The 12823-nt window shown below is 40.6% G+C and overlaps 1 protein-coding gene across 1 annotated transcript in view; it reads left to right on the forward strand.

Annotated features, from left to right (window-relative positions):
- Positions 1-486: 486 nt before the first annotated feature.
- Positions 487-12823, forward strand: part of Syt10 (synaptotagmin 10) — a 56495-nt gene continuing 44158 nt past the window's right edge. The window contains exon 1 of the mRNA XM_021183812.3: positions 487-776. Within this exon, the coding sequence (XP_021039471.1) occupies positions 626-776 (151 nt within the window). The 5' untranslated portion in view covers positions 487-625. The remainder of the gene's footprint in view (positions 777-12823) is intronic.

The following is a 12823-nucleotide window of genomic DNA, read 5'->3' on the forward strand; positions in this document are numbered from 1 at the left end:
TTTTCCTGTTCACAGTGCCGGGTAAACCCGACTTCTGATGAACCTCACTGCTGGTGATAAAAGTGTTCTTACCTAGAACGTTCTCTATCCCCAAACCATCATTGTTCCAGGTCGTTTAAAAACAAATTGTAAACAGGTGTCACTCTACCTCGCATGACCTGTCTTCTGATTACTTTTATTTAAAAATAAAAATAAAGATCCGCAGGTCTGGAACTGGGAATAGCTTTTCCTTTCTTTCTTTTTTTTTAAAGATAAAGAATCCGGGAGGGACCCGGGAGTAGCAAAGTTGGATTGAAAGAGAGAAATGAAAAGAGTGTGACGGGGGCTCAGGAAGGTGTGTGGAGGGCACGGTCGCCTCTGCCCCCCGCTGCCCGCGCCAGCCTGCCATTGGCCGCGCCGCCCAGCACCCGGGAGGCGCCGTTCTGCGCGCCGCCGCCCCTCGCTCCCCGCCGGCTGGGCTCCGCGCGCGCCTCCGAGCGCTCCGAGGAGAAGCGCAGACCTGGCAGCAGCGTCCGTTGGCGCGCGCCGCCCTCCTGCGCCCGTGCCAACCATGGGGCCAACTCGCAACTCTTAGGGCTCTGCCTCAGGCCAAGGGAGATCAACGAAGCTGCGAGCAGAAGCCAAGATGAGTTTCCGCAAGGAGGACGGTGTGAGCAGCTTGTGCCAGAAGGCGCTGCACATCATCACCGAGCTGTGCTTCGCGGGTCAGGTGGAGTGGGACAAGTGTTCGGGCATCTTTCCAGCCGATAGGAGCGGCCAGGGAGGAGGTGGCACAGGTAAGGGGATCCGCTTGCGCTTCCCGGGACAGGGGACATTTTCGGGGCTGACTTCCTGGCTGGAGCTTATCTTGCCGGGCCTCGGGGGACTTGCTCGCTGGATTTGTTGCCTGCACCTGCTAGGTCTCTGCTCCCAGGCTGCTCTCGCGCTCTCCCACCTGCTGCTCTGGCGTCCCAGGGACTCGGTGCTCTAGCTTGTCCTGCAGGGTGTAGCAGAATCACCCAGCCTGGCAGGAGAACCTGCGCTTGGCTTCAAAGAACCTAGTTCTAGCAGGAAGGCTGCGTCGTCAGCCCTAAACGCAGGAAGGATCCCTCAGCTCTAACTTTCAAATGCAACCTGTCGAGCTCTTCAAAGCTTCCAATGCCTTTTATAATGCATATGTAATTTTCTAGCGCTTCTTGGCTACCGTGGCGAAAGGGTAGGGACTATTATTGACACCAGGCGCTCAGGACACTTGTCAAGAAAATGGAAAAGAGATTTTAAATCCTTTCCACTTGTGTCCAGAACCTTGGAAGCAAATATCAGGGGGAGGAGATGTAATCAGATGACCCCAGGGTCACTTGATCGCTTTAGGAGATGCACTGTCTCCGTGCGTGGGGGTCTTGTCACATTCACTTTGTTTTCTGGAGTCATTTTGGTCTCCAGGCAAGGGTTTCTACCTTCTGGGTAGCCAGGGCAACAGGTAAGCACAACCGCAACGTCAGGCTCAGGAGAGGAGTGCAGAGTTATGTTTTCACCATCGACCCTAAGAGCTAGACAAAGGAAGGGAGAGTCTGGTGGGATGGGAATGGGTTTGGTTTAGCTGTGTCTTTGGGTTGTTTACATTGACTGTCTCCAAGGTTTTCAAATGCTCTGCTGATGGCAACAGAAGCAGAGGGGGGCGGGGGGGGGGGTTGTCTGAGCTTGTCAGAACCGGGCACTCTGGAAGCAGAGTGATACATTGTTGCTGCTGTCAGTGTGATAGAAGCGTCTTTTTTTTTAATGTATAAACACAACCAAAGCCATTTAAACCGCGTGTGTGTGAGTGTGTGTGTGTGTGTGTGTGTGTGTGTGTGTGTGTGTGTGTGTGTGATGCAAAGGATGTAAAAAAAAAAAAATCAAAGTGCTGCTGCTACTGTAAAGACCTCTGTAAGAGAGTAAGCTCTTCTGAAATGCCTTTAAGTGAACATTAAGCCTAGGTTCAGAGTGGAGGAAGTGAGAACACTTAATTCTAAGGACATGTATGTGATCACCAATAGTCAATGCAGAGCCCATACCCCTAGTTCTTATTCTTTCTTGGCCCTTGTGATTACACACGAAGAGGTGGTTTCCCAGCTCTCATTGGCTAACAGTGTTAGAAATTGCATGACAAATGCACACTAAAACAGGTTCAGTTCTCGACCGTCCAAAATGTGTAATTGTGTTAATTCGAAGTATGTAAATTTCATGGTATGTCAGTTGCAGTAAGAGTTCTGAGGTTTTCATAATCACTATAGTGCTTAACTGTCGTCCTAATTCTCATTAGACATTCATTTGGGGGAGAGAAGGGGATGAAGAAAAATTACTTTAAAACAATTGAGTATCTTTCTTTCTTTAAGGACAATGTACTATTAAAGTGGGAGATCCTGTCTGATATGTGAACATAGACAGAAGCTCTCACTAGAGAAAGACAGTCCACAAATTACTCATGACATACGAAGAGAGCGGAGAGTCCTCTGCTTTTTCATTTGTCAACCGTGAAATCAGTTAAAAGCAAAGGGTTCTGATTTTAGTGCTCCAATATTAATGGATGATAGAAGCAGACTTGATGGTTATTTGCTGAATGTTTAATTATATCAGCTAGCTACTCAGATGCCTGCTGTTCTGTGGATTTTCTCACAACGTGGGCCCTTTTTTATGGCTCCTGCATAAAAGCACTTCCAACAGTTGCTGTTGACTGCATTGTAGGTGACTTTTATTGATAGGATAGTGGTTCACTTTTAAAGTAACCGGTGCGTTATAACTAACAGTGTTCATTTTACATTGCACTGACAATCTTGAGATTTGAAATTGCATCACTCTTCAATCCATCACCCAGTAACAGCAAGAGAAAGGTTCATGTAATCCCAGATAAAGTCATTGCCACAGGAAGGGAGTTAGAAATCTAGTATATCACTAGGACAGAGATGCGGCCCTGGAGGGTCCACCGTCCAGCCAATCAAGCTCAGGTATTGGTGGAATGTTGGAGATTTAGACTGTAGTGACTAATGCTAACTAAACTGCCCTTTTTAAATGCTTAGTAAAAGTCATCAGATGAATCAACAGTACTCCACAGAATACAATGCAGTATAACAATACTATGAGGTGCACCATGTGTACATTTTAAAAAATCTAGATGTGAGAGAAGCTTAAAAACAAAAGATATTGGGTGACCCCAAAATCGATATGTGACCCTCTAAAGTCATTTACTGTACAACATGATATAACCAAGAGAGCTGATGGGAAATGCAAAGAAATAGGTTCCTCTTGAGTGTTATTTCTAAGATATACTATAATAGTATATACAGTATACATAATCATTTTTAGCTGGTTTTATGCTCATTTCTGGACAGGTTTTGATGGTTGCATAAATGTTTATCAAGTGTAAGAACCTTACATTGCTTGGAAGTCAGAGCTCAAGATCCATCACTAAGCAAGAGCATTGAAGTCCACAGTCACACGCCACAGCTCTGAATAACTAACATTAATATAAATATTTTAATAAGCATCTAATTCATCCATGTTCAGATTTGTTTTGTACAATTTTAATATGGGAAAACAGATTCTAAAAAAAAAATTATACAAATTATTCCAAGTTCATTCTATCCTTTAGAAGTGCTATTATTCAGCAAATATTTATCAAAAAAGTTTCTTTCTAGTGGGCAGTAATATGCTTACTGTGCACATTAAGACCATTAATGTATGCCTAGAAAAACCTGACATGCATTCTAAAGTCTCAACAGATACTTGCTCAGTGAGTGAAGTGTCACGTAGTAAATGAACTTAGCTTATTGAAATGCTAAGAAAACTGGGAATCTCTGTATAAAAGAGATACCCTTCAAGTTTTGATGAGGTTGTGTCCCAATCAGAAGCCAATAATCAAATTCTAAAGTGCACCTAATAAGCCCAGCCCACTGAACTGAAAGTGTGACCACTCTATCTTAACCTACACTAAAAAGACTCGAACCATGACTTCAGCTTGCAGCCAAGCATCACAGGAAGACGATACCAATATCTCTAACTTAAGAAAAGGTCAGCACACCAGATTCAAAATGTGGTTTCTACCTTATCTCTTGTTCCATTATAAAGTAAAAAAAGGCATGAATCAGAGCCACTCAGTGGCAATTGTCTCTATTTTGACGGCATAACAAAGACTCTCCAGATCTACATCGATAAGATTAATATGCACTTTAAGTCACTAGAATATTATATCTTTGAAGACCGAGCTTTGTCTCCTCGTACATCCCCAGTGCTGGAAGCATCCAAGGCCCATACTAGAAACTTGATAGATCATTTGCTCAATGAACAAGATGGCTTCTTTAATGACCCCAGTAGCAATCGAAAGCATGTGACTTTGCTTAAGGAAAAAGTACTTGATGTAATAAAAAAAAAACTTACCATTAAAACTCTTATTAGTTATTCTAGCCTAACCAGGAGCCATTGTTTTGCAGATATGAAAACAAAAGCAAACAAAATGGCTTACACTTTCATCACAGGTCACAACTAGTTGCTGATGAATACATTTAAGGGCCTCAGGCTTCTTTTTTTTTTTTTTTTTATTGTTTTTCGAAACAGGGTTTCTCTGTGTAGCTCTGGCTGTCCCGAGTGCTGGGATTAAAGACGTGCGCCACCATGCCGGCGGGCTTCAGGCTTCTTAAACCCTAGCTGTTCCAGGGAATCCTGGTAAACATGGAATTTTAACTATATACTGTAGGCTACAACATATGAGGAAGTAGCAACAAGACTTTTCCAGTTATAATTAACTCAAACCTCAAGCCTTTCTTTAGGTTAGTTTCCTACCACGCAAATGGAACACAGGTTATACATTTGTCATACTTGAACATACGCATTTATGTGCGCTGAAGTGTGTGCAACTATTTGTTGATCCATGTTGTAGTCTAAATAGGATTGATTCATATTAACAATCAGTTCATGTAAAAGATTATTAAAATTATTTTATTTTATTTTATGTGTATGGCTATTTTTCCTGTGTATGTCTTGGCACTGTGTATGGGAAGTACCCACAAAGACCAGAAGAGGTCAGATTCCCTGGAATTGGAATTACAAATGGCGGTCAGCTGCCACATGGGTGCTGGAAACTGAAGCTGGGCCTTCTAGAGGGACAATCTGTGCTCTTATTTACTGAACCATCTCTCCCACCTAAGAGAAAGGAATTCAATGTATTAAATGCACATAATGTTGAATTCATAAATACAATTCCAAACATACAGTTTCACATGTGGCTTTTTTTATGTGCTCATAGATAAACATATAATGGAGAAAGATATTAGATCAAAACAAATTGTTTTTTTTTTTCTAATTTGTAATTACTTTTGAAAAAGATCAAGAAAACTCAGATTTGTGTATTCCCCTGCCACCGTTAGGAAGCAACAATCTATGTTATTAACCTAAAATTCATTATTGTGGGAAGATGCAAACCACATGATAGGGTGAAGGAGCTTAAGCCCTCTGCTCGAAGATTCTGAAACAGTCCACACACCGAGGAGACTGCACTGCTGATAATGAGTATCTTAATAAAGGTCAGCCAATCATACCTTCTCATTTCTAACTTGTACAGTGTCAATTTTGGAAATTTAATCCCTGCGTGAAGATACAGCTTCTTATTACTGACAATAGTTTCTCTTTGCTTTATAGCATCAGGTATATCATCTGTAAGATGTAAGATAGATATATAGATATAGATATATAGATATAAAGATATCATCTGAGCTGTAAGAACTGAGAAGTCCAGGAGAATATCGTGGGAAAACTATGTGCACACATTCTCTTACCTGTGTGCACGATACCAAGTCAGACCCATAAGTCCACAGGCTCCACACAAGAGATGGAAAACAGAAACAACCGCATCCATCTGTAGGTTGTACAGATTCTTCTTGTTGTGACTCTTTGAACAACCAGCATGGCAGCTATCTACAGAGCATTTACAAGATGTTAGGTATTGTAGGAAATCTAAGGATGATTGCCTCATTTTATGTGAGAGAGTGGAGCAGCTGGAGAACCTCCTTCACTCAGTTCTGTGGGGTAGATAATTCTCATCTGTCTCGGCCCCAGCCCTGCCTTATTCTCCTCTGCAAAGTTCTGCTATGATGATGTTGGAGTCAGAATGATAAAGTCATCTTGGGTAGAAGGAAGAAAGGAACCATTTATTACGTTATTGTTGAATAAAAAACGTTACTGCCAGCTTTTTTTTTCTGCCAGCTTTTAATTATTAATTTTAACAACAGGCTAAATATTCTCAGTTTTACTGTCATTTCAAATCTACTTCAGTAGGAGTTGTTAATATATATGAATGACCCATTCATATATATTATGGTTCATTCATATATATTAGGTTAAAACACTAAGCCTTTCCACGGGCCTCTCCTTGCTGTCTTTCAAACTCTTGACGTCCTTTTTCATTATTTGTTATCATTTACATATACATACGTCTATATTCCTTAACAGAACCTGTAAGTCTATAAAATGTTGCTTGTATGAGTGTTTTGGTATTAGATAACTGATTGATGTTCTCTTCCCTGGAGGAGAAGACTTTTTTTTATTTAAAAGTTTGAATTTTCCAAATTATGTTTTTTATTGGATATTTTATTTATTTACATTTCAGATGTTATCCCCCTTTCCCGGTTTCCCCTCCAGAAACTCCCATCTCATTCCCCCTCCCCCTACATCTATGAGGGTGCTCCACCAGCCACCCAGCCATTCCCACCTCACAGCTCTAGCAATCCCCTACACTTGGACATGCAGCTTTGACAGGACCAAAGGCCTCTCCTCCCATTGATGACCGACTAGGCCATCCTCTGCTGCATATGTAGCTGGAGCCATGGGTCCCTCCATGTGTACTCTTCGGTTGGTGGTTTAGTCCCTGGGAGCTCTGGGGGGTCTGGTTGGTTGATATTGTTCCTCCTATGGGTTGCAAACCCTTTCAGCTCCTTCAGTCCTTTCTCTAACTCCTCCATTGGGGTCCCCGAGCTCGGTCCAATAGCTGGCTGTGAGCATCTTACTCTGTATTTGTCAGGCTCTGACAGAGCCACTCAGGAGACAGCCATGTCAGGCTCCTGTCAGCAAGCACGTCTTGGCATCCGCAATGGTGTCTGGGTTTGGTCCTGGCTTTCGTCCGGTGCCTGTAGTTCTTTCTGTAGTGATGAGGCCTCTTGGGCTCTTCCCCATCCACTTTGGCATGGCCATTGCTGTCGTCCTTGTTCAGCGCTGGTTTAGGCAGCCATGTTCATGAGACTTTACAGATGCAGCTTCTGACATTTTGAGAAGACGCAGCCTCATGCAAACTCCCTGATATTCTGGCCCTTAGCATTTGCTGCCCCACCTTCCTGAGCCTTAGGTGTGGGAATTCGGTGCTCTCTATTCACGTGAAATTTTTATATCATATGGATAGAAAGATGTCCTTTAAACTTAAACAATTTTTAAATTACATATCACTTCCCTAAAGGGGGAAAAACACAAAAGAAATAAGTAGATTTTAGTAATTTTGATACTTAACGTCTTTATCTTTTCCTTCAGTGTTGGGAACTGAACCCAAGGTCTTCTGTATATTAGGCAAACACTCCTGACCACTAAGCTACACCTCAGGGCTTAAAGCTAAATTTCTGAGTCCAATTCTTACGAGTAGGTTCTTAATTCGGAATCCATGACGCACTTGTTGGTTGGCCATTTGCTGACAGTGTCATAGAGAGAATTGGGGGCCTCAGTTCTTTCTAAAGAGAATTCATAGTAACGTAAGATCCATTAGCCTATTGCTCTGTGCAGCTTTCTGTGCAAAATGTTGAGTGTCAGCAATATTGGCCAATACAACTTATTCATCACATTTATTAACGAATTCCACTAAGAATTCAGTGTGTAAGGATGAGATACAGCGCCATCTTTTGCCGGAGGACTTTTTTTTTCACACTGCGAAATTCTTGCATGGATTTTTATGTAGATGCTTTTGCTTTACTGCAGGCAGAACTACATCACAGCAGCTATTAGAAATTCTAATAAACCATAACTAATACATTAGCACTGGTTCTCAACCTTCTTAACTCTGCCCCCTTTAATATAGTCCCTCATGTCGTAGTGACCCCCAAACTATAAAATTATGTCATTACTACTTCATAACTGTAATTTTCCTACAGTTATGAATCATAATGTAAATATCTGATGTGCAGGATATCTGACATGTGACCCCCCCCCAAGGGGTTGTGGCCCACAAGTTGAGAATCGCTGATGTATCGTGACCTCAGCAACAGGAAATATTTTAAAACACACATTTTATCATCAGTTAAGTATGATATTAATGCAAACTCTTTTTTTTTCTTCATTTACTGTAACTCAAAGGAAGGGCAAGAGGAAATGAAATTACAGTGGAATTCCTCCGAGGCCCAGTGCAAGGGCATGCTGATTATATTACATATCTAATGTAGGAATGAAGAGCAGTAATTACTTACCAGTCTTCGGGCCTCCCTTTCCTTTGTAGATATAGACCTCTTGATGCTTAGTCGAGTTTGTGGTATGCTCATCTGACCAAACTGTGGTGATAGGAACTCCCGAATGTGAGCAGCAGTGTGATGTGCCACATATTAAGGGCTGCATCCTCCAAACCCTGAGGAGGCGTCTCCTCACCCTCCCGTTACCATTGCCGGACATTCTTCATTCAGACATGGGATGCAGGCATGGTAGCTTTCCATGTAAAACTGGGAATGAAAAGCTAGCCAGGGGAGCAAAAACTCCTTGGTGTTGCTGAGTCTGCCTTTGGCAGCTTGATTTGGCAATTTCTCTCCCTTGACAAGAGAAAAAGACCTCCTAAGTCACTATTAGCTTGGCCCTTTGTTCTGGAATTATTGGCGTGAGCTACCACTCCTAGCTTTGGAGGACTTCTGTGTCTTAGCCCTGAGCCCTTTTTCATTTTCTACTTCCTGTGGACCATGAACTGAAGAACTTACATGCTCTCATTACTATGGTGTTTTGCTCAAGCCATGGGGCTAAGTGGTCACAGGCTGAACCTTCTGAAACAGTGAACCAGAAGAAGTCTCTCTTCATTTTAAAGTCTCATCATTGTCACGATGAGGAAACTAGCTGTCATGTTTAACTCCCAATGCATAGTTTCAACAATTCCACAAATATTTTTGACTATGCCATAAGAAATAGACACTGAATATAAAAAGGTGAATAAGTGTGTCTCTAGTCTGAAAGACCAAGAGGCAGGAGGGTAGGTAAGACGAGAGTGCCTGGAGAAGAAAAATAAGAATAAACTCAAGTTCCCTCATCCATTATAGGAAACCCTCAAAACTTTGAAAATTAAAAATGATTTTGTAAATTGTAGCAATCTGACATTAGTAACCCACCTGACCTGGCATTAAATTTAATTAATTAACATTATATATTCTTATGGCCTGCAGTAACCCCAGTTATGTATATAGGGTTGCAGACAATAGTACTATGCATGATTAATATATCCTAGACACTATATACCATACCAATATGGTTATTATGGGATTATTATAAGATGGGTATTAGGTTATTATAGGATGAACACAAGTATGACCCTTGATAAAACAGGAGGAAAAAATGTCCTGAAGCTGCAAGAGGCCACTAAAGATCGTGACAACAGAACACAGGCCAGAGTAAAGCAGAGAGAGAGAGAGAGAGAGAGAGAGAGAGAGAGAGAGAGAGAGAGAGAGACCAGACCATAGTCAAAGGCAGAATCACAAAGATGCTCGCAAATGTGCTAAGAAATTTGGATTTACCTAGAGGGACAGGAGTCCTGCAAGAACAAGATGTGTGACTTTCTGCTGTCTTGTTGGTGCTGACAGCACAACCTATCAGATTCAGAAATCTTCTGGTGCTTTGCAGAAGTATCTGATGGTTTCTAAAATGATGCAGTATTTCAGAAAGAAAAAAGAAATAGTAGAAGAAAAATAGAGACTATACTCGGATTTCCACAAAGCTCTTAACTAGAATACGAATATATAAATGCTGAAGCCACCTCTCAGGGACAGTGCTGTTGCGGGATTCTCCACTCAAACCTTTATCCCATTAGGAAAGGGAGAGATTTCCAAAGACCACTGAAAACAATGTCCTCCACATAACCCTACAGGTCTGCATTTGTTGACGATGAAAACTTTAATTTTAAAACTTTAATTATTAAAGTTTTTATTGAATTATTAAAGTTTCAAATTTTAAAAAAATAAAACTTCAATGTTAATGGAGGCAGAATAATAGAAGGTAAATGGTACAGAAAATTCCCAAAGACCACAAGGTTGGATCTGTTTTATGTTACTATAACAAAATCAAGGATTATATAATTTATAAATAAATACTTTTTTTCATAGTTCTAAGACTAAGAAGTCTCAGAACAAGGGCCTTTGTGCTGGGCCGGAACTCACTAACTTAACAATTGCCCTTCAGTAACTAACCACTCTTGGGATAGCATCAATCCAGTATGAAGCCAGAGCCCGTGTGACTACAGAACTTCTTATTTATCTTCACTTTGACGCCCTGCTGCTTTTGCAATAACGTTTCCAAGATATAAACCTTAGGGAGTATTTAAGAAGCATAGCCGACATGTCATCTTTATTCATTTTTTAAAATCTAGTTAATAGACAGGAAGCACAATTAATCTCACACCTTCTCTCTTTTCCTCAAGTTATGGTGATAATGAGTAACACATCAGTGTAAAATATGAAATAAACTCTATAAAACATTGAAGAAAGCCCTCCATATCAATAGGGTACAAATAGGAAGCACTCGGTCGTTGCCCCAGTAAGCATAAAGAACATTAAGGGGAATACTAATGTCCACTGCAGCAGGCCAAACCTATACCTTATTTTCATAACTAGGTAATAGTAAAAAATTTTACTTTCATTTCAGCATGACCTCCCATTCCAGTCAGGAGGAAACAAAGCTTTGGAAGATTAGTGAAAATTATGAGATGATATTTCTCTAAAATTGTAGAGATTTATAAGACCCTATGGTGTCTCTTTCACAAGTAGAGGATTCATTTTGGATCCACAAAAATATCTAGTAAGATGAAATATGTATATAAATGACTGAGCAATTCTATTTTGAGACTTTGGCTTTTAAAAAAAAATCAGTCACAAGTATTCATACAAGGAGAAAATACAGAGATGCTCATGCGCTACACTCCCAAGCCCTGAGCCTAATTTTGTATCTGTTCTGATGAATTATTATGGAAAATTACATCAACATGAAATTACAACTCATTTCTGGGTAAAAAGGCAAATTGAAGGAAGAATTAGGCTGTCAACAATTTATATCAAAATAATATTATGTGATTGTAAATATTTAAGACTTTACAAGATATATTTTTTTCTCTGTGTGCCAGACTTAGACAAAACATCCACTTAGTATCATTGGTTACTTTCAAGGAATGTGACATACTGAATTCACAGCAGTGTTTAAAGGAATTTGGAATTATTCAGTATTAGTGTGCTGGGACTACCATAAAAATATATGAGTGGCTTAAACAATAGGACCTTACTTCCCCATCCAGGCAGCTAGAGTATGTGATTGAGGTATTAGTGGGGTTGAATTCTTCTGAGGCTTCTGAACTTGGCAAATGTACTGGCTAGATTTATGTCAGGGAACACAAACTATAGTTACCTGAGAGGAAAGATCCTCAATTGAGAAAATGTCTCCATAAGATCTGGCTACGGGCCAGCCTGTAGAGCATTTTCTTAATTAGTGATTGATGGGGAGGGCTCAGCCCATTGTGGATGATGCAACTCCTGGGCTGGTGATCCTGGGTTTTATAAGAAGCAGGTTGAACAAGCCGTGTGGAGCAAGTCAGTAAGCAGCACCCCTCTATGACCTCTGCATCAGATTCTACCTCCAGGTTCCCACCCTGCTTGAGTTCCTGACCTGACTTTCATCAGTGATGGACAATGATGTGGAAATATAAGCTGGATAAACCATTTCCTCCCCAGTTTTCCTTTTTGGATGGCTGTGATGTTTTGTCACAGCAACAGAAACCCTAAATAAGGCAGCCAGTGATGTCCATCACTGTCCCTATGTCTTTATGTGACTTTCCACCTGTATCTTCACCTCTTGCCCTCTTTAAACATGAGTGTCAATAGAAGAAGACTGGTTCATATTACTTGACTTTACCAAAAGTCCCTTTTCTCAAATATAGTCATATTTTGAAGTATCAACTGTTATTACATCAAGATATAAATTTAGGAAGGGACAAGAGACAGACACAACCATTCTGGGATATATTCCTAACAAATTTACTTAAGACAAACAGAGGAGATTAGGCTTATATTTGATATTGAGGGTAAATAAATTTGGTAATAAAAAAAAAGTATAAGGTTAATCAAATCTAGAAAAAATTGTCCTTTACTGAGAATCTATTTGACATTCAGGATTTTAATAATGTTATAATGTCATATGGCTAATTCGGGTCACTTTAGGATGGGAAGATTAATTTTTATTTGTTTAGACTTCTTGTTTTTTCGAGCAGTTTAAGAATTATAGAAAAGTAACATAGGACTGGCTCCCATCAAATCCATGTCCAGTTTCTCCTAATACTTATGCCTTACATTGAAAGGACGCATTGGTGTTATTCATATACTGCTATTGGGAGACTTTACTAAAGGCCATGCCTTTTCCCTTGAGATTTTTCCGTTTTGTTCTGGGGCCCTATCCAAGATGATTGACTCCATTAAGTCTGCTTTGATGACTCTTGACGGGGACATTTCCCCAGACCTTTCGTGGATGACCTTGATTATGTGTAGAAGTACTGGTTGGGTGTTTTTAGGATGTCTACTTCTTGGAACTTGTCTGATTTTATTTTTATCAT

The sequence above is a fragment of the Mus caroli genome, unplaced genomic scaffold (genome assembly GCF_978045245.1).
Source record: "Mus caroli unplaced genomic scaffold, Mus_caroli_1 scaffold_16, whole genome shotgun sequence".
Taxonomy (NCBI): Eukaryota; Metazoa; Chordata; class Mammalia; order Rodentia; family Muridae; genus Mus; species Mus caroli.